The sequence below is a fragment of the Sus scrofa genome, chromosome 10 (genome assembly GCF_000003025.6).
Source record: "Sus scrofa isolate TJ Tabasco breed Duroc chromosome 10, Sscrofa11.1, whole genome shotgun sequence".
Lineage (NCBI taxonomy): Eukaryota > Metazoa > Chordata > Mammalia > Artiodactyla > Suidae > Sus > Sus scrofa.
Genome location: NC_010452.4, coordinates 14,718,493 through 14,741,738, shown reverse-complemented (window position 1 = coordinate 14,741,738; position 23,246 = coordinate 14,718,493). Strand labels below are relative to the sequence as shown.

At 36.4% G+C, this 23,246-nt stretch overlaps 1 protein-coding gene across 21 annotated transcripts in view; it reads left to right on the top strand.

Annotated features, from left to right (window-relative positions):
• Positions 1-23,246, top strand: part of CDC42BPA (CDC42 binding protein kinase alpha) — a 291,711-nt gene that overhangs the window by 199,250 nt on the left and 69,215 nt on the right. For 18 of the 21 annotated variants that reach the window (XR_002336229.1, XM_003482782.4, XM_021064429.1 and 15 more), the window contains 7 exons: positions 239-486; positions 4,029-4,134; positions 14,183-14,307; positions 16,322-16,427; positions 16,842-16,990; positions 18,497-18,588; positions 22,205-22,281. Coding sequence is in view for 20 of the 21 variants with exons in the window: in XM_003482782.4 (XP_003482830.2) it covers positions 239-486; positions 4,029-4,134; positions 14,183-14,307; positions 16,322-16,427; positions 16,842-16,990; positions 18,497-18,588; positions 22,205-22,281 (903 nt within the window). In the remaining variant the exon portion in view is untranslated. The remainder of the gene's footprint in view (positions 1-238; positions 487-4,028; positions 4,135-14,182; positions 14,308-16,321; positions 16,428-16,841; positions 16,991-18,496; positions 18,589-22,204; positions 22,282-23,246) is intronic. The other 3 variants (XM_021064438.1, XM_021064431.1, XM_021064425.1) reach the window with 1 other exon arrangement.

Genomic DNA, 23,246 nt, shown 5'->3' with positions numbered 1-23,246 from the left:
CCAGCAGAAAATACAGATAAATATATAATCCTGGTGTGAAGAAGACTGTAAAATACAATAGTAAAGGGATATATACTTAAAAATATTAACAACATATGGCAGAGAAAAGGTATTAATAAAGTATTATTTTATATTATATATAAATAATATTCAGTTATATGAAGTCATTATAGGAGGAGTTATTTGCTATTTTATTATTCTTAACAGATGAACTAATCTTTTCTTATTATTTCTATAGCAAAAACAAATTAGTTACTCACCAGGAGTATGCAGCATAGAACATCAGCAAGAAATAACCAAACTAAAGACTGATTTGGAAAAGAAAAGTATCTTTTATGAAGAAGAATTGTCTAAGAGAGAAGGAATACATGCAAATGAAATAAAAAATCTGAAGAAAGAACTGCATGATTCAGAAGGCCAGCAACTTGCTCTCAACAAAGAAATTATGATTTTGAAAGACAAATTAGAAAAAAACAGGAGAGAAAGGTAAGAGTCAAGTTATTTACTCCTGTAATAGTTATGTGTTGAATACCTGTTAAGTGTCAGAGACTAGAGATATATAGGCAGTAAACATATTCTAGTCTTCTCGAAGACCAAAGTCAAGATCAGTAAATAGAAAATTATATTACAGTGTCATAGTAAAGCAAATAGGCTACATAGAGGAGCACCCATAGAAGAGCCAAAAAGGACATCTTTGATGTATATAGGTTTTTTTGGACCAAAGTATTTCTGAGTTAAGACCAAAAATATAAGAAATATATAACTACAAAAGTGTCCAGGCAGGGGAAGCAAAATTTGCCATGATATAGAGGAAAAGGGTGGCCTGACACATTTCAGGAAATGAAAGCTGTCAATTATAGTAGAAGCACAAAAGTAAAAATGAATGGTGAGAAATGAGACCAGAAGGGAAAATAGAGGCCAGATCATGAAGGAATTTAAGGAATCTGGACTTTATCCTTTAAGGCCATTGAAGGAAAATTACATGATGATATTTATATTTTTGAAAGATCACTCTTGCTACTGTGTAGAGCATGAATTGACAGGAACGGAGTGCAGATAGGAGTTTAGACATGAGAGTTGAGGTAGCTGGACCTTAGGTCTGACAGTGAAGATGGAGACAGGTGTATGGATTCAGAGGGTCTGCTGACAAGACAGAACCTGGAGGACATCATGACCAGATTCGGGAAATGAGAAGCAGGAGATACTATCGGTGGGTCTTAGATTTCTAGGTTTTAGGTAACTATATGTATGTTATTGTCGTTTTCCAACTTACATTGGAAGCCTGAGCTGAATTCATTCTGGCCCATTTATTCAACAAATTTTTGTAGAATCTACTAAGGGGAAGGCACTGTGGTAGCCACTGGAGACATTAGCAGTAAACAACCCAAAATTCTCTGTCCCGATGGAGCCTTCCTTTAGTTATGGTGAAAGACTATAAACAAAATAGGTAAAATACAGAATTTATTAGATAATGGTAAATTCTAAGAACAAAGCATAAGTTAGAGGATGGGGACTGTGAAGCATTAAGGGGGAGGATTAAATTTTGTGTGTGTGTATAGGATAGCCAGGGAAAATTGTACTGAGAAGGTGATTTCTCAGTACAGAAAGTGGGGGAGATATGTATACAGATGTATGAGAAGAACATTTTACATGGAAAACAACAAGTCTGTTAAAAACAAATAATGGGAAGGCAAAACCATGATGATAGTAAGAAGGTCCATGGTTGCAGGGATTGGGAGGAGGATGGGATGAACAGGCAGAGTACGGAGAATTCCTGGGGCAATCATTACACTTTTATCCAAACCCTTAGAATGTACCACACCAACCCTCATGCAAACTGTGGAGTTCTAGTGATACTGACATGTCCACTGTCGGTTCCTCAGTAGCAACAAACACAGTCCTGTGGGGAGGAACATTGATAAAAGTGGGAGGCTGTGCAAGGGGTAATGGATAATCTTCCAATCTTCCTCTCACTATTGCCATGAACCTAAAACCTTTCTAAAAAATAAAAGTCTGTTATTAAAATAAGAAGGGGAAAGAACAGTGAGAGATATATACAGAGAGGTAACGGGAGCCAGATCACGTAAGGCTTTGTTAAGTCATGTTCAGTGACTTACAGGGATTTACACTCAGTAAAACCATGGCAGGAAAGCTTGGCAGGATTTTGAGTGGAAAATGGTCCAATACTGGCTTGTGTTTTAAAGGGATTACTGTGACTACGAGGTTAAGAATAGTCTGAACTAGACAAGAGAAAAAGCAGTGAAACCACTTAAAAGGCTATGGAAATAAGCCAGACAAAAGATAATGGAGGCTCGGGTTTAGGGTGGTGGCAGAAATAGCCGTAAAAAAATGTTCGAATTCCTATTTCTTTAAAAGGTAAAGGTAATGTTACTGGCTGAGGGACTAGATACGGGGTGAGAAGGAAAGAGGACACATCAAGGATGCTGCTACAGTTTTTGGCCTTAGCAATTAGGAGAAGGTAGTTACCATGTAGAGAGGAAGACTGCAGAAGAAGCTAGTTTGGGATGGGAGTATAGGAAGCTCATTTTAAACAAATGATGTTTGAGATGCATGGGAGGAACAGTTAGGTGATGCGGACGTGGATAGGCAGCCTCTCAAGATCTCAGGGTGGTTGCTAATGGACAAGGGCAGGCAAGCAGAGGAGAAAATGTGTGACATGGTGTTGAGGGGAGAGTGTTTATTTTGTTGCAGTATGGAAGAGACTTAAGTTATGTTTAATGCTAATAGGAAAAAGACAAAAACAGTCATATAGAAATTTTACTCTGTTCATGGACTTATTTTTCTGAAAGGATACTTCTTTGTAATTTTTCATATTTTTGTCATTTGTTGTTTGGAGTTGCTTCTGAAATAAGAAAGATTCAGTAATAAGGAAAGTGACATGTTTGCTTGGACACAGGATAGTTATTTTCCTAGAATTTATAATTTAAGTTTTAATTTATATTTAATAATTTAGTGATGAAAAGGATTTTTAAGATTATATTTTTGAAGTCAGCCATCACTTATGTTCTTCTTTGACTTGAAAGCAATCGTAAAATTACCCAGAACTGCTTCACAGTGAATTTCATTTGCTACTGACATCAAACTTCTGTAGAAATAAGCCTCTTTAACTACATCTCAACTCAGTATTCAAAAATTGATAGCCCTTTTCCCTTAGGGTTTTTTTTTTTGTTTGTTTTTTGTTTTTAAGTTTGTTGCAAGTATCTTTATCCCTAAGGGTGAATCAGAACTATCATTTTAGGGGTTTTATAGGAATTCCTGTCATGGCTCAGCAGGTTAAGAACCCAACTAGTATCCATGAGGATGCAGGTTCCATCCCTGGCCTTGCTCAGTGGGTTAAAGCATCCCGTGTTGCCATGAGTTGTGGTGCAGGTCGCAGACGTGGCTCAGATCTTGTATGGCTGTGGCTGTGGCATAGGCCAGCAGGTGCAGCTCCGATTCAGCCCCTAGCCTGGGAATTTCCACATGCCTCAGGTGCAGCCCTAAAAAGAAGAAAAAAGGTAGGTCTTATAACATTAAATGTTCTGTGTTTATGTATGTACAGATAGGTAGGTACATAGGGAGGAAGGAAGAAAGCAGTATTGGAAGGATGGGCTGGGTGTATTGAGAGGACGGTCAGAAATGTAATTTGAATTTTCTGTGCAGTCTAGAGCTGAGTGAAAGGAGTCATATTGTGGCCCCTCTACCCTCCTTTTTCCCTAGCTTCCTCATTTTCCCATACTTTTTAGCATATACATAACCAAATAAGGTGCATTATCAGGGAGTATACAAGTCACAGATGTCTTCCTCAGATTTTCAAATAAAAAAAAAAGATGTTATTAAGCAGACAAATTTATTTATTAAAGTGATTATGACTTCTTAATTTTAAAGAAAAAGGTTGGAATTTGGAACAATCAAGATATAAGTGATTTTTCAGAATACGGCATATGGTATAGCAGCCAATCTGGGATATGATTTTTTTATCTTTAATTCAGTTTCTTTTTTTCATTTTCTATTTTGGGTTGTACTAGTCAAAGTGAAAGGGAAGAATTTGAAAATGAATTCAAACAACAGTATGAACGAGAAAAAATGTTATTGACAGAGGAAAATAAAAAACTGACAAGTGAACTTGATAAGGTGAGTGATTCAGTCTCATTATATTCTTTGACACATTAGACCTTTAATACGGTGATAGAAGTGGTAGATACGGTTTTCTATTTAGTGTACATTTTTGGTTTAATACCCCTCCTTATACACAAGGATCGCTCTGTGTACAGGCAGTTTTTCATTATGCTGATCGATGTAGGAGTCTTATGGAGCGAGGACTTGGCTTATCTTGTCTTCTGCTTTGTCCCATTTATTTTTTGAGCTCTATTCTTTATTTCACTTTCCAGCTCTTCCCTTTCACTTTTTGCTCTCATAGTCGTCACTTACTCTTGGCTAGCTAAGTTAAGGCCTGCCTTTGGCAAAAAACAGCAACAGTTAGGCCAGACTAGAGAAAATTTGACCATTCTAATATGTTTATGACAGAGAACTGATAATAGCTAGAGATAATACCATCCTTTGGTAAGAATCCAATTCTACCTAAACTCTGTAGCTTGAATAAAGAGCAGACCCTGAATTTAACTTATGTTAAAAATTGATTAAAGTAGTGAGATTGATGAACAAAATTTCAAATACTTAAAGGATTCTTTTTCCATTTAGTACCTCAGATTTCTTAAACTGCCGTCCTTCTGTGTTTCTTGTGCCATTTGTTAACAGCTATAAAAATCCTAGTATTAATCAGCAGGCTTAATAATTTTACTTGCATTGAAATAAGAAGGTTTGGATAATTGCGTTTCATAATGAGTTCTAGGATTTTGCTCCAGTAAAAGTATTATATTCAATTAATAGTCATTTCAATAACAGATGGAAAAATTATGGCTAGTCATAACACAGAGACTCTTAACTCTGTGTCAGTTTTTCATTGTGTTCCGTATTTCTTTTTATTTCTCTCACTATTACCCCTATGATTATTCAGTTTTCTAAGCATTTAAAAATGACTTTGCTTGTTTGGTTGCAGACTACTTGAAAATAACTCTGTTAGTTTATTTTGTAATTATAAAGCTAGTGGACACAAACGCTGTGGAAAGTGGCCACATAAGATGTAGTATAAGTGGGAGTTCCTGTTGTGGCGCAGTGGTTAACGAATCCGACTAGGAACCATGAGGTTGTGGGTTCTATCCCTGGCCTTGCTCAGCGGGTTAAGGATCTGGCGTTGCCATGAGCTGTGGTGTAGGTCACAGATGCGGTTTGGGTCCTCAGCTGCTGTGGCTGTGGTGTAGACTGGCAGCCACAGCTCCGATTAGACCCCTAGCCTGGGAACCTCCATATGCCATGGGTGCAGCCCTAGAAAAGGCAAAAAGACAAAAAAAAAAAAAGGTAGTATAAGTGGCTTTTTTTAACTGAATATTGCATGAACATTATTGTATAACTCTTAGTCATTTCCACTAAAATAAAACTAATAGTATTTAAACTCTATTCGCCCAGATCATATAATTGTTATCTCATGGGCTTGACTAATATGACTACAAAATTAAACATCATTTCTGTCTATAAGACAGAATTTTAAGATTCTGTTAAGAGTTACCTTGAAGAACAAAATATAATATAACTCTAGAACGCCACTTCATTTAGAGTGTCTAAGCACATTACCTAGTAAAAGATGGGATTATAGTTTAAGAAAAATTGTATGGTAATATAATCATATCAAGTACCAATCAAATCTTGTATTTAGCCCTTGGTTTTATTTCATTATTAACCATAAAGTTCTGTTGAGTTTACCAGGAATACGTCTTTAGAAATAATTTTTATTTTTTATTTAAAAAATTTTTTTTTCCTTTTTCCTTTTTTTTTTTTTTTTGTCTCTTTAGGGCTGCACCCGCAGCATATGGAGGTTCCCAGGCCAGGGGTCCAGTCAGAGCTGTAGCCACCAGCCTACACCACAGCCACAGCAACCTGAGATCCAAGTCCCCTCTGTGACCTATACCACAGCTCAGGACAGTTCTGGATCCTTAACCCACTGAGCTAGGTCAGGGATCAAACCTGCATCCTTGTGGATGCTAGTCAGGTTCCTTGTTGGTCAGACGCACAGCATATGGAAGTTACTGGGCCAGGAATCAAATCTGAGCCACAGCTGCAGCCTGTGCCACAGCTACAGCAACGCTGGATCCTTAGACATAATTTTTAAACAATACTCTTTTGATTTGGATGAGACCTGAAGGGTAAAATAGTAGCATATAACTGGAAACAGTACAAATGTTCATCAAGTGAACAGATAAATGTAGTGTACTGGTATCCATATAATAGAATATTATCCAGCTGTAAAAAGGAATGAGTTTCTGATACGTGCAACACCATGGTTGAACCTCAGTAATATGATAAGTGAAAAAAGCCTAGTACCAAAAAAAAAAAAGACATACTGTATGATTTTGCTGATACCAAGTTTCTAGAAAAGGCAAAATTATAGGCACAGAAAACAGATCAATGATGCCTGAAACTCAGAGTGGACACCAGGATCGACAGCAAACCAGTATGAGGGAAGTTGTTCAGGTATTAGAAATGTTCCATCCTGATTGTGGTAATCATTGCACAGATATTTAAATTTACTACAAATCAGTAACCCATAAATGCTTTTATTTTTTTGGGGGGGGTTTGCTTTTTAGGGCTGCACCTGCAACATATGGAAGTTCCCAGGCTAGGGGTCAAATCGGAGCTGTAGCTACTGGCCTACGTCATAGCCACAGCAACGCGGGATCTGAGCCGTGCCTGCAACCTACACCACAGCTTACTTCAAGACCAGATCCTTAACCCACTGAGCAAGGCCAGGGATTGAACCTGCATCCTCAAGGATCCTATTCAGGTTCTTTAACCACTGAGCCATGATAGGAACTCCTAGTACTTATAATGGGTGGATTTTATAGTGTGTAAATTGTACCTTAATAAATCTATAAAAAGAAAATAGCTAATAAAATATATTCAGAGGTAAATGGCACACCCTGAGGTACAAAACTTAAATCTCTTTTTCTCAATATACAGATAAGGGTGTATATTGGCAGTGACAGCTTCTCTGACCCTCTTTTCTTCTAAGAGGACAGGCTGAGGGCAGGATTAAATAGGAATTAGAGTTGTGTTTACATAAAGTAATTTGTTCTTTGGCAAAAGGAGAAGAAAAGAAACTTTGCATTGTGATGTGTGCCACAACTGCCTATTTCCCACAGAAGTACAGGTTGAAAACACACACCAGAAAAACCCTGGGTTGTTAGAATTCCTGATGAACTTAGATTAGGAAGTTGGCACACTGTGACCTGTGGGCAAATGCAGCCCTCAGACTCTTTTTATATGATCGATAAACTAAGAATGATCTTTACATTTTAAAATGATTATTTCTAAAAGAAGCCACAAAGACAAAACTATTTACTATCTAGTTCCTTACTGGAAGGTTTATAGATCCCTGACTTAGAATGTGGTTTTAGCTTGTATTAAAAACCAAATATTGGAGTTCCCGTCATGGCTCAGTGGTTAACAAACTCGGCTAGCAACCACGAGGACATGGGTTTGGTCCCTGGCCTCGCATAATGCATTAAGGATCTGGTGTTGCTGCGAGCTGTGGTGTAGGTTCCAGATGCAGCTTGGATCTGGCATTGCTGTGGCTGTGGTGTAGGTCGGTGGCTGTAGCTCTGATTCCACCCCTAGCTGGGGGAAACTGCATGTGCTGCAGGTGCAGCTCTAAAAAGACCAAAAAAAAAAAAAAGAAAGACAAAAAAAACCCCAGAATACACACACACAGAAGTATTCCTGAGCCATTAAAAAAAAAAAAAAAAAAAAAAAAAGAATGAAATTTTGTCATTTGTAGCAATGTGAATGGACTTAAGAGGGCATTATGCTAAGTGGAATAAGTTAGAGAAAGACAAATATAATTATGATGTCACATATGTGGAATCTAAAAAATACAACAAACAAGTAAATATAACAAAAAATAAGATGACCAGCAGATATAGAGATTATCTATATTAGTGGTTCCCAGTGAGGAGATGGGTGAGGGACAATACTGGGTGGGGGAGTGAAAGGTACAAGTATTAAGTGGAAGATAGGCTCAAGGATGTACCACACAGGGACTATAGCAAATATTTTGTAATAACTGTAAATGGAGAGTAACCTTTTAAAAGTGTATATATATTTTTTAATTGTTAAAAAAATAGATATTGGCCTGTAATACTCTTTTTCGGTTGTGTCTTTGGTTTTGGTGTCACAGTGATAGTGGCTTCATAGAATGACTTTGGAGGTACTCTTTCTTTAGTTTTTTGGAAGAGTTTGAGAAGTATCAGTGTAAGTTCTTTGTATGTTTGGTAGAATTCCCCAGGGAAGCTATCTAGTCCTGGACTTTTGTTCGAAGGGAGCTTTTTTAATTTATAGATTGGATTTTACTTCTAATGATGGGTCTGTTCAGATCATCTATTCTTCTGCGTTGTCCAGTTTACAAAGAAAATTACAGGCTAATGTCTTTGATGAATACAGATGCAAAAATCCTCAACAAAATATTAGCAAACCAAATCCAACAAAAAGGAACATACACCATTATCAAATTGGATTCATCCCAGGGTCACAAGGATGGTTCATTATCCACAAATCAATTAATGTGATACACCACATTAAGTGAAGAATAAAAATCAAAGCTTCATCTCAATAGATGCATTAAAAGCTTTGGGCAGAATTCAGCATCTCTTTATGATGAAGACTCTCAATAAAATGGGTATAGAGGGAATATTCCTCAACATAAGAGGGCTTTATATGACAAACTGGCAGCCAGTGTACTCAAAGGTGAAAAACTGAAAGCCTCCTCAGCTAAAATCTGGAACAAGATAAAGATGGCCCCATCTCACTACTTCTGTTCAACATAGTATTGGAACTCCCAGCCACAGCAAGCAGACAAAAAAAAAAGAAAGAAAAGGTATCCAAATTGAAAGGAAAGAAGTAACATCATTGTTGTATGCAGATTACATGATACTGTGTATAGGAAATCCTAGGGACTCCTCACAGAAACCACTAGAACTGATAAATGAATTCAGCAAGGTATCAGGAAACACAATTAACATACAGAAATATATTGCATTTCTTTTCACAAACAGCAAAATATCAGAAAGAGGAAGTTAAAAAAAATCCTTTTTAAAACTGCATCTAAAAAAAACAAAACAAAACAAAACAAAAACACTTAGGAATAATCCTCACCAAGGAGGTGAAAGACTTATGTGCTGAAAACTATACAACATTGATGAAGAAATTTGAAAATGATTCAGAAAAATGGAAAGGTATCCCATGCGCTTATATTGAAAGAATTAATATTGTTAAAATGGCCATACTACCCAAAGCAATCTACAGATTTAATGAAATTCTGATCATATTATCAATGACATTTTTCACAAAACTAGAACAGATAATCCTAAAAAATATATGAAACCACAAAACACTCATAATTTCCAAAGCAATCCTGAAGAAAAAGAACAAAGCTAGAGGCATAACCCTTCTAGACCTCAGACAGTACTTCAAAGATATAGTAATCAAAACAATATGGTATTGGCTGACAAAAACAGACATATGGATCAGTGGAATGAAGGCCCAGAAATAAAACCCACACACCTACAGTCAGTCTCCAACAAAGGAGGCAAGAATATACAATGGAAAAAAGATAATCTGTAGAGCAAATGGTGTTGGGAACACTGGACAGCTGCATGTAAATCAATGAAATTAGAACATTCCATCATACCATATACAAAAATAAACTCCAAGTGGTTTAAATATGACATCATAAATCTCCCAGAACAGAACATAGACGAAACATTTTCCAACATTAATTGTAGCAGTGTTTTCTTAGGTTTGTTTGTCTCCCAAGGCAATAAGAATAAAAACAAAAATAAACAGTGGGACCAAATGGAAATTGTAAACTTTTGCACAGCAAAGGAAACATAAACAAAATGAATAGACAGCCTATGAATTGGGAGAAAATGTTTGTCAACAATGTGACAAGGGCCTAATTTCCAAATATGTGAACAGCTCATACAGTTCAATAACAACAACAAAACCAATAAAAAAAATGTGCAGAAGACTTCAGTAGACATTTCTCCAGGAACACATACAGATGGCTAACAGGCACATGAAAAGATGCTCAGCATTGCTAATTATTAGAGAAAAGCAATCAAAAGTACAGTGAGGTACCACCTCACCAGTCAAAATGGACTTCATCGGAAAATACACAAATAATAAACGCTGGAGAGGGTATGGAGAAAAGGGGACTCTCCTGCACTGTTGGTGAGAATGTAATTTGGTGTAGCCACTATTCAAAACAATATAGAGGTGCCTTAAAAAATAAAAATAGAATTTCCATATGACTCAACAGTTCCGCTCCTGGGCATATATCTAGAGAAAAAAAAATTTAATGATACAAATGAACTTATTTACAAAATAGAAATAGACTCACAGACATAGAAAGCAAACTGTGGTTACCAAAGGAGAAAAGAGGAGGGATAAATTAGAAGTTTGGAATTAACAGATACAAGCTACTGTGTATAAAATAGATAAACAACAAGGTCCTACTGTGTAGCACAGGGAACTATATTCAATATCTTGAATGAACTATAATGGAAAAAAATCTGAAGAATGTTTTATATACATACATACACACACATATGGTTTGGGGTTTTTTGTTTGTTTGTTTGTTTTTGGTCTCTTTTCGGGCCCCACCTGAGGCATATGGAGATTCCTGGGCTAGGGGTCGAATTGGAGCTGCAGCTGCTGGCCTACACCACAGCTAACAGCAACGCTGGACCCCCAACCCACTGAGAAAGGCCAGGGATTGAACTCGTAATCTCATGGTAGTTGGATTCGTTTGCGTGAGTCACAACAGGAACTTCCAAAGCTGGATTTAAAAATATATTTTTAAAAAATACTATAGGAATTTTAAATACTACAGTATTCAACTGTAGGAAAGCATTGGAAAAAGAAGGCAGCCAAGACTTTACTGACCAAGATCCTTGAGGAGGAGGAGTACAGAGATGAGCCCAGCATTCATGCCTCATTTCCCCTCAAGGCGTTTGCTGGTGTGAAAGCTGTAGCTGAGAATCCAGAGACGTGACCACAGTATTGCACAGTCTCACGGGTTTGGAGAGATGAAAACTGAATACCAGTGCTCACCAAGGCATAGGATCCTTGGTAATCAGTTCAAGCTTTCAACTGGTCTCATTGAAAAGGCTCCATTTTAGAAAGAAGGGTGAACCAGAAAGAGAGGAGCCCTCTCCGTGTCTGAAGGAGGAAGATATTAGATAGAGCCTCAAATTCTCTCAACTTTTCATACGCTATATGTGGCATATGATAAAAAATTACACTGCATACCAAGAGATAGAACCAAAGAAAGCCAAGAAAAAAAGTGTAACAGCAAAAACGAAAGAAGAAAAGCAGGTAATCAGTATAAACAGACCCACAGAATTTCTCATATTGGAATTTTCACAAATGAACATTAAAATAGGAGTTCCCATCATGACTCAGTGGTAACGAACCCAACTAGTAACCATGAGGACTTGGGTTTGATCCCTGGCCTCGCTCAGTTGGTTAAGGATCTGGCATTGCCATGAGCTACAATGCAGGTCACAGACCCGACTCAGATTTGGTATTGCTGTGGCTGTGGTGTAAGCTGGCAGCTACAGCTCTGATTTGAGCCTTAGTCTCGGAACTTCCATGTGTTGCATGTGCGGCCCTAAAAACACAAAAGGAAGAAAAATGAACATTAAAATTACTACTATATTTAAGAAAATAGACAACACAATGGAGAATTTCAGCAGACAACAGGAATCTATACACCAAAGAGTCGAATAAGTCTTTAGAAGTGAAAAAACAACTGAAATATCCAATAGAATTTTTTTTTTTTTTTTTTTTTTGGTCTTTTCTAGGGCTGCACCCGCAGCATGTGGAGGTTCCCAGGCCAGAGGTCCAATCGGAGCTATAACCACCAGCCTACACCACAGCCACAGCAACTCAGTATCTGAGCCGCATCTGCAACCTACACCACAGCTCACGGCAGTGCTAGATCCTTAACCCACTGAGCGAGGCCAGGGATCAAACATGCAACCTCACGATTCTTAATCGGGTTTGTTAACCACTGAGCCACATCGGGAACTCCAAACAACAGAAAATTTTTTAACAGCAGATTGGAAAGAGCCAGAGAAAGGAGGGGTAAGTAACGAACCATACTAAAGTGTGGATTGTGATTGAAATAGAACATAGAGGACGTGATGAAGAGACCTGACACACACATACATGCTTTCCCAGAAGGAGAGGAGAAAGACTAGTACAAAAGCAATATTTGAAGAGTTAATGTTTCATAATTTTCCAAAACCTAAGATAAATATTTAGCTACAAATTCAAGAAATGCCACAACCTCTAAAGGTGATAAATAGAAATTAAGTCCCTTTTAGACACATCAGAAAAATTGCCAAAAACTAACAACCAAAGAAAATCCTAGAAGCAGCCAGAGAAGAAAGACATATTTTATTCAATGGAGAAAAACTTAAATTTAAAGCTGTCTTTCCAACAACTACAACAACAACCAAATGGAACCGAAATAAAAAGGAGTGACATGTTTAACATGCTGAAGGAAAAAATAACTCCTAATTTAGAGTGTTATATACAGCAAAAACATATCTTTCCAAAATGAAGGCAAAAATTCAGGCTGTAGAAAACTCCACAGGACAAACAGCCTACTTTTTTTATACAATTTAATTACAAGAAAAATAAAAGTGTTGGAGGGGAATCCTTGTGTTCTAAATGTTTGTGTCCCTCCAAAACTCATGTGAAGTTGGGAGGTGATTAGGTCGTGAACATAGACAGACCCCAATGATAGGATTAGTGCTCTTGTAAAAGAGACCCCACAGAGCCCCCTCATCCTTCCATCATGTGAGGACACTGCCAGAAAGACTAGAACTATCTCTAACCCAGGAAGTGGGCCCTCACCAGACACTTTGATATTGGACTTCCCAGCCTCTAGAACTGTAAGAAATAAATGTTTTTTGTTGAAGCCAATCAGACTTTTGTATTCTCTCACAGTAGCACAAACAGACTACTCAGGAGCCTATAAATAAAAAAGACTGAAAAGATACAGCAACCAGGGAATTCATGTCATGGCTCAGTTGTAACAAACCCAGCTAGTATCTATGAGGACGCAAGTTGGATCCCTGTCTTCCTCTGGGGGTTAAGGATCTGGTGGTGCCATGAGCTGTGGTATGGGTCGCAGATACAGCTCAGATCTGGCATTACTGTTACTGTTGCTGTGGCTGTGGTGTAGGCGGGCAGCTGCAGCTCTGACTCGACCCCTAGCCTGGGAACTTCCATATGACATGGGTGCGGTCCTAAAAAAAAAAAAGACAAAAAAGAAAGATAAAAAAATATAGCAACCATTAAGTATGTTTACTTTTTGGTATGATTCAATTTAACAAACTTAAATCTTTTGATATTTTGAGACAACTGGAAATTTGAACAATTACTACCTATGTAATGATGCAAAGAAACTTGTTAAACTTGCTTAAATATGATAATGATACTGTGATTATATGTAAAAAGCACCTTATTTTCTAGAGATACACATGGAAATATATATGGTTACAGTTAATGAGGTTTCTGGTATTTGCTGCAGAATAAAACAGGAAGAAGAGACAAGAAAACAGGTACATATGAAATAAGATTGACATTGATAATTATTGAAGTTGGGTTATGGCAATTCACTTATATTCTGTTTCTATTTTTGTATGTGCTTAAAATCCTTTATAAGTTCTTTTTTAAAAGAAGATGGCATAGTTACATTTTCAGACAAAAAAAAAAAAAATGAGAAGTGTTACCAGCAGAATTGGGAAGTTCTTCAGGCAAATATACAATGTTGAGAAATGAACCCCTATGAGGAGTAAGGGGAAAGTGAAGGCAGAAGGAGAATCCATAGTACCTGGTGTCTCCAAATTTAGTGACCAGAAGGTGCATAATAACAGGAAATCAGGAAGACGAGCGAGCATTTGTGAATTATCAGATTTAACAAAAGGCATCTGAGTACCTTGAATTCCTGTTCCTAAAAGTTGCGCACATCTTTAAGTGTCTTAAAACTGCCTTTCAGCTTACCACTTTGTATGAGAACCTAAGTACACGCAACCAACAGTTAGAAGAAGAGGTAAAAGATCTAGCAGACAAGAAGGAATCGGTCGCACACTGGGAAGCTCAAATTACAGAAATAATTCAGTGGTAAGTACTCTTAAATGTGTTCTCGTGGGAGGTGTTTGGCCATACAGTCAAGTTGGTATGAATTCTAGGAGGCTACTAACATATTGCCTTTTTTTTTTTTTTAACCATATCCGTGGCATGTGGAAGCTCCTGAGCCAGGAATCAAACTCTCGACACAGCTGTGATCTGCACCACAGGTGCAGTAACACCAGATCCTTAAGCCCACTTGCCACCGGGGAACTTCCATGTCCTTTTTTTTTTTTTAATTGAAGTATAGTTGACATACAGTATTAGTTTTAGATGTACAGCATAAGGATTTGACATTTTATATCCATTATGAATTGACCCACAATAAGTCTAGTAAACATCTGTTACTGTATAAAGTTATTGCGATTTTATTGAGTTTATACACTATCTTATCTGTTATAGGGTGTATACTCTATGATATATTTACTTTATCATAGACCTATTTGATGACCTATTTACATCTGGAAGCTTGTGCCCCTTAAGCCCCCTCCCCTATTTCACCCAACCTTCCATCCCTATTCTGTCTGGCAACCAGCCATTTGTTCTGTTATCCATGAATCTGTTATGTCTTGTTCATTTTTGTTTTTTTAGATTCCATGTATAAATGAGATCCTATAGTATTTGTCTTTCTCTGTCTTACTTATTTCACTTAGCATAATACCCTCAAGGTCCAATTCATTTTGTCACAAATGGCAAGATTCCATTATTTTTTAATGGCTGAGTAATAGTCCATTGTGTATAGCACATCTTGTTTATCTGTTCATCTATAGAAGGACACTTAGGTTGCTTCCATATCTTGGTTGTTGTAAATAATGCTGCAGTGAACACAGGGATGCATATATCTTTTTGAGTAGTGTTTTTGTTTTCTTACAAAAAAAAAAAATCCCCAGAAGTGGAATTGCTGGATTGTATGGTAATTCTATTTTTAGTTTTTTGAAGAACCTCTGTAGTGGCTGTATCAAAGCATGAGGGTTGCTTTTTCTTTATATCCTTGCAGATACTTCTTATCCCTAGTCTTTTGATAACAGCCATTCTGACAAGTGTGAGGTGATATCTTGTTGTTTTGGCTTGAATTTCCCTAAGTGATTAGTGATATTGAGCATCTTTTCATGTGTCTCTTGGGTATCTCTGTCTTTTTTGGAAAAATGTCCAGTGAATAGAAACTGAGTTTCAGTAGGATTTAATCTTTTCTCTTTGTTATTTTACTGACCATTTTAGAAAACAAAAGAGCTTTATAACAATACAGAATATTTTTTCACACCATAGAGTTTACAAATAGTAAATGTGAAGAAAGAGGAACCCTCCACAACACTGCTGGTAGGATTGTAAATTGGTACAGCCATTATGGAGGACAGTGTGGAGGTTTCTTAGAAACCTAAATAGAGTTACTATATGATCCAGCAATCCTACTCCTGGACATATACTCAGAGAAAACCATAAATCGAAAAGATACATACACCCCAGTGTTCATTGCAGTACTGTTTATAATAACCAAGACACAGCAGCAACCTAAATGTCCGTTGACAGAGGAATGGATAAAGAGGATTATAAAATGGAATATTACTCAGACATAAAAAAGAATGAAATGCCATTTGCAGCAGCTTGGATCCCGCATTCCTGTGGCTCTGGTGTAGGCTGGCAGCTGCAGCTCCAGTTCGTCCCCTAGCCTGGGAACCTGCATTTGCCACAGATAAGGCTGTTAATGTGAAAAAAATTAATTCTGTGGTTCAAGGATAAAGTTTTACTGATTTATCAGATGGTGTAATTTGGACCTTCCTAAACATGGCCAGGTTTAATCTGTAAATAAATGAACAGTTCAGCAAACTACTTCCCACTTGTTGACAGTACTGTGGTAGAACTTTAATAAAAGAAGACATTTAAGAACATCTTTAAATTTCTGTCCCTTTTCACTTATTTCCTTATCACACTTTAAAATAATATTGCTCACTAAATTTTTCTCTGTTTTACTTTGGTATTTGACCTCTGTCTGTATATGCATATATTCTAGGGTCAGTGATGAAAAGGATGCACGAGGATATCTTCAGGCCTTAGCTTCTAAAATGACTGAAGAATTGGAAGCATTAAGAAACTCCAGCTTGGGTACCCGAGCAACAGTAAGTTCTGCCATTTTGCAAGGAGGCTTATTATTTTAGAAGGAGGCAAGCCTGATAAATCTGAGCACATGTATCACTTTGCCTAGGCTTTGCCTATGGTAAAGTTTTTAATGAGAAACCATTCCAAGTCTTTTCCAGTTTAGGAAATCATAATACATAGATGCTTAACTATAGTTTGTATGACTAGTCATTAATGGTAATAACTGTAAAAAAAATTCATTATAATGTAAATCTATAATTACTTCTAAATTTAATGAAAAACACTATATTTTTACAACTAATGTTTCTCTTGTATTCTGTAATTGAGGGAAAGGTAATTTTTTTACATAGTTTTCAAATTCACTTATATCACTAAATTTAAGTGTTAAAAATAAAATAGAATGGAGGTAAAACCACCTTCATATTATTTCATAGGATATGCCCTGGAAAATGCGTCGTTTTGCAAAACTGGATATGTCAGCTAGACTGGAGTTGCAGTCAGCTCTGGATGCAGAAATAAGAGCCAAACAGGCCATCCAAGAAGAGCTGAATAAAGTTAAAGCATCTAACATCATAACAGAATGGTAAGATTGAATAATGTAGTCCTACTAGAGTGATTTTTAATTTAGTCCAAAGTATCTGGAGTGAGATTACATGTTTAGTTTCCTACCTATCGCTTTTTTTAAAGTGAGGACTAGAAAAAAAATTATCATGATTTGAAAATGAATAGATGCTTTCAGGCCTGGTGTGCAGTGATGGCACTTTGTTTCTATCTGACTTACCCATAAAGTGGAATTAATAGTTCTAATAAATATTCTATTTACCTTTCCCCTTATTTGCAAAATTTAGTTTGCTTTCAAATTTTACTCTATTAAAATTCCTCTTGGGGGATTCTCTCTTGTTCAGGAATATCATGTTAGTGTAAAAATACAGCATAGAGGCAGAACAAAATATAGTCATCTGAAAATTCTGACCTCTATCATAGATTACAAATGAAGGTTCTAGTGGTGGTAAATTTCATAATGGTATAATATATTTAAATTATAATTTTTTTCATGTTATATTACATATAAAAAAATTGTATCTCCACAGTTTCCAGGATGGTTAGCTAATGCATACATTTCCTCCATTCTTATCAAAATAGCAGAACAAACTATACTCTGAATAAATAAATGATAAAATGAAAATTGTAATTGGATTGGTTCAGGAATAAGCTAGTATGGATAATAGAAACAGTAGACTGTTCATATTACAAATCAAAATAGAAATAGAAAAATCTATCTGGTACTCAGAATACCAGAGGTTCCAAAGGCATTCAGTCATGAAAAGAAATATAATTCCCCAAAAAATTCAGTTCTTAATGGTATGAATTCTAGTCCTTAAACTGCCACCATTAATTTTTTGAATTATATCAAAGACCAGATACGTGGCACCCCAATTGAATTATAAATTCTTGTTGTAAATTATTCAATCGTAAATTAAGTATGCTTTACTTAAATGTGCTAGTGTGATATTGTAAATGGGAAAAAAACTTCTGGAGAAAATGGAAAAAAACTTATTCTTGATTCCAACATAAAGAGCTACTAAATTTCATTCTCTGTTTTATAATTTGGAGTAAGTGTGATCTCTGTTCTTATGCTTAGGACACACAAATTTATGCATTTGTCCATAAATAAGGAATATGAGTCAAACTGGAAATTAATAAACTTAGTTACTTTCATTGTTCTGTATGAAAGAAGTCTAACAGAATTCTAAAATTAACCTTTGATTTTATGACTTCTTCTAGCAACTTCTGTAAAAGGCAAGATAGTAAATACTTTAGGGTTTGCAGGCCACACAGTTTCTGTCTACTCAGCTCTGCTGTTGTCATGCAAAAGCAGCCACAGACAACATGTAAATGAGTGAGCTGTGTTCTAGTGTCTCTAGAACACAGGAGGTGATGATGACCTGGATTTGTCTTTTCTGCAGTTTGCAGTTCCCCATATTATCATGGCTGACATTTAAACCAAATAAGTTCAACTTACATACATGATGGCTCACTCACCAACAATAAAAATAATGACATTTTTCCTTTTCTCCCCTTATTGAAGTAAACTAAAAGATTCAGAGAAGAAGAACTTGGAACTACTAGCAGAAATCGAACAACTGATAAAGGACACTGAAGAGCTTAGATCTGAAAAGGGTATGGGAATGTGTTTTGCATCAATCAGGACTTAATGTTCTGTTATGAGTACACTTTATTACACAAGAATCAACTTATTGTGTAGGTAGAAGAATTGCTCACATGTGCAGTTCGGCACTCATTTATAGATACATGTGTATGTGATACATATGCACACGTATTTGGTAGACAGAATGTTTTCTTTCTTTCCTTTTTTTTTTTTTTGTCTTGTCTTTTTAGGGCCGCACCCGCAGCATATGGAGTCTCTGAGTCATTTTGTTTTATTTGATACACATTGTTTAAAGACTTCATAACAGAAAAACTCACCTTTGCTGTCAGTTTGACTTTTTTTCAGTGCCATGAACTATTTCATGAACATTAGTATCATGATTGAAAAAGTTTGTTTCTATCATATACTTTATGCTGTTCTCAAATGCTATAGGGGATTTGACGGTAGTCAAGGAAATAAGATATGAAATAACTAAAGATTAATCTAATCCAGTATTAAAAAGATAATTCAGTGATGAAGAATTATTTTGGCATTTCAGTGTCTTCTCCCATGTTTGGTACTGAAATAACTCGCCCTGTGGGATTTCTTGGGGTTTATTCCCATTTTCTTGAAAACATTACCTGAGCATTTTTCCATTAATGCAAAAAGTAACTCAGAGTGCTTGGCAGTCTATTGCATGAACTTCAACTTTCCTTCCATAATATGGGCATTAAGAATATGAAGATTTTGAAGTTCCCATCGTGGCGCAGTGGTTAACAAATCCGACTAAGAACCATGAGGTTGCAGGTTCGGTCCCTGCCCTTGCTCAGTGGGTTAACGATCCTGCGTTGCCCTGGCTCTGGTGTAGGCCGGTGGCTACAGCTCTGATTGGACCCTTAGCCTTGGAACCTCCATATGCCGCGGGAGCAGCCCAAGAAATAGCAAAAAAAAAAGAATATGAAGATTTAATTTTTTTTCTTAAATGCAAAATGTTTTCTTTCTTTCTTTTCCTTTTTCTTTTTTTTTTTTTTTTTTTTTTTGGTCTTTTTAGGGCCACACCCACAGCATATAGAGGTTCCTAGGCTAGGGGTTGAATCAGAGCTATAGCCACTGGCCTGTGCCACAACCACAGCAGCGCGGGGTCCAGGCTGCATCTGCAACCTACACTACAGCTCAGGGCAACGCCGGATCCTTAACCCACTGAGCATGGCCAGGGATCAAACCCGCATCCTCATGAATGCTAGTTGGGTTTGTTAACTGCTAAGCCACAATGGGAACTCCCAGAATGTTATTTTCTTTTTTTTTTTTTTTTTTGTCTTTTGTCTTTTTTGTTGTTGTTGTTGCTATTTCTTGGGCGCTCCGCGGCATATGGAGGTTCCAGGCTAGGGTTGAATCGGAGCTGTAGCCACCGCCTATGCAGAGCCACAGCAACTCGGGATCCGAGCCGCGTCTGCAACCTACACCACAGCTCACGCAACGCCGATCGTTAACCTACTGAGCAAGGCAGGACCGAACCCGCAACCTCATGGTTCCTAGTCGGATCGTTAACCACTGCGCCACGACGGAACTCTTTTTTTTTTTTTTTTTTTTTTTTTTTTTTTTTTGTCTTTTTTGTTGTTGTTGTTGCTATTTCTTGCCAGAATGTTATTTTCTTAATGAAAGGATCTCATATGTACAGTTACTAGAAATTCACTTTCCTGACAGCATTCCTGACCAAACACTGAGCTAGTTAATTGGCTCTATGTTATACTTCTGTGCTTATCATTTCCCACTTCTTTGATACACAGTAATGGAAACCTGGTTGGGTCTCCACATCTGCTTTTAAATTGTGGAAGATGGAGGGTAATAACACAAAGGAGTTAACATGAAAAACCATCAAAAGTAGTAAATGTTCAATAAATTTGTTGATTGAATTTCCTAGTGAACAGAAAAGGAAGGAACCTAGAAAAAGTGAGTTAGGAAGTCATATTAGGAGCACAAGGCATCATGCTAAAATGAGAATTAAGCTTAATTTTCACATATGAAGAGTGGAAGGAGGAGTTCCTGTTGTGGGTCAGTGGTTAACAGATCCAACTAGGAACCATGAGGTTGCAGGTTTGATCCCTAGCCTTACTCAGTGGGTTAAGGATCTAGCATTGCTGTGAGCTGTGGTGTAGATCACAGACTCGGCTTGGATCCTGCGTTGCTGTGGCTATGGTGTAGGCCAGCAGCTATAGCTCCGATTAGACCCCTAGTCTGGAACCTCCATATGCTATGGGTGCAGCCCTAAAAAGACAAAAAAAAAAAAAAAAAAAGTGGAAGGAGGTGCATTATTTAGTGAGTAGAGGAAAAAGAATACATAAGACATGGAGGGCCTGTGACCCTAAAGGCAATTTATATAGAAAAGAAACCAATGAAGAGTATGACTTACTGTAACACACCAGTTGGCACTGATGGCATCGTTTTAAGGTAGATCTATACTTGCAACAAAAAAAATTAAGTTTATCACATTGCATGTTAATTCATAGCTTTTACTTGGATTTTGAACATTGCAGAATAATAAAATTTCACTATATGTTGTAACATAATAGTCTATACTACTTAAATACAATATAATATTTACATAATCAGGGCAAGGATTTTTTTTCTGCTTTATTTACCATTATATCCCCAGTATCTAGGCAGGGCTTGACAAATAGAAGGCTCTCAGCCAATATTTATTGATGGGATGAATTTCTGAACATATTGCCTTACTATGGTATATTATTAAAGAGTAATACAAAAAGCACATAAACTAGTTGATATCAGCTCCTGAGGATAAGGAAATAAAAAATGTGTGCTTGGTTGTTTCTCCTTTTTGCTCCCTAGTATTTATCATTTTAAGATTTATTTTGGCAGCTTTACATTTGAAGTTAATACCATAATACCCAAGAAATGTGCATGAATTTTTTTTAATCTGAGAAAAACTAGGGTTTAGAGCCTTTATTCTCTAATCCTAGCTTGTCTCAGATGAGTTTTTTTATAATTCCCTGCAACTTATGTCAATAAAGCAATAAACGGGGAGTTCTCCGATGGCTTAGCAATTAAGAATTCAATGTTGTCACTTCTGTGGCTCTGGTTCGATCTCAGGCCCAGGAACTTCTGCATGCCACGGGCACAGAATAAATGAAGTCAGATTGAGGTCTTTGCAAAAGTTTGTTCATAATTAAATACATTTGTTTTATCACTACATTATTTTTTATAAAAGATTATTTATATTAGCGCATACTATATGTATGATGAGAGCATTTCAAAACAGAAACCTTGTCTGTTGATAAATTACCTTAGAAAAATAAGACACAACCTGGGCCCGCTTTTAAAAAATTTCTCAAATCTGCCAAAAGATTTAATGTGCTTTTATGGTATACTATACAAGAAAAGAAATTTAAGAACTCACGTAAGTCAAGAAACAAGTATTTTATGGAGACTGATGTGATTTATCCATTGAGTGGTGTTCTAAAAAACACTAATGTATTTTAGTTTTTTAAATATATGGAGTTAATAATATTAATTAGTTTTGAAATACGATAGTTAGTGAGCAGCTTTTTAATAGATTCAGACAGGAAAGGTTATCCATGAAAATTAGTTTTAATTGTTCTAATTTTAAGAAAAGTTGCTGCTGTCTTCTAGGTATAGAGCACCAAGACTCACAGCATTCTTTCTTGGCATTTTTGAATACGCCTACCGATGCTCTGGATCAATTTGAAGTAAGTATTAAACTTTTCACATATCCTCTGTGGTCAATTTAAAATGTACTTTATGATTTCCAGTTTATTTGCAGTAAAACTTTTATTGCATCCCACATAAGAGAGCCTAGAATCTTATATAAACAAAACGTATGAGGAAAGGAATATGTTCTGCAATCTTATGGAAACTTAAATCACATTTGTTTTTAAGAAAAATCTGAGAAAGATCTAAATAAGAGAGTCATTATAAGATTTAAAAGAAATTTCACTCTTTCTCTGAGGAACAGTAAGTGCAGAACAAATCCTAACTTTAAATACTCTTGACACTTTTCTTTTTTCTCCAAAGCATAAATCCACGATAAAAAACAAGTGAAAATGTCAAAGCTCACTATAGGGCAGTGCTGGTTCTAGTTCCAGATCAATTTAGTTTTTTAGAAATGTACCAAAGGAATGCTTTTTGTTAAAAGTATTGCATAGAGTTTATTTGGCAGACTCTATAATAATGAAATAGTGTTCATATGATTCTGTCATTCTTTAGTACTTAAATTCTTTGCTAGAAAATGAAATTTATGATCTGAAGTATATTTTTTGTCTCAGAAAATTTGAGTTACTGATTATATCTTAATCAATAAATATTTGTATTATCTCTGTGCAAGGCCCTATTCTAGATGCTGGAGATACAGTAGTGACCAAACCTAAATCCCACCCCTCAAGAAGCGTACGTTCTGGTGGGAACAATTAGAAGCAGAGATTCTGTTGCTTACTTTTAGTTGTTACCTTCTCAAGTGCTTCCATTTAATTTGCTTATTAATGATTTGCCATGAGCTTCAGTGTATTACATTTTGGGTACAACATATGAATTATATTTTATTCCTTTGGGAAAGGAAAAGAGAATAACTCTTTAAAAAGTAATTAATGAATTTCTGAGTTTCTTGAAAAACAATAACTGTGACTACTTTTCTCATTTATTTATTTGAATTAATGTC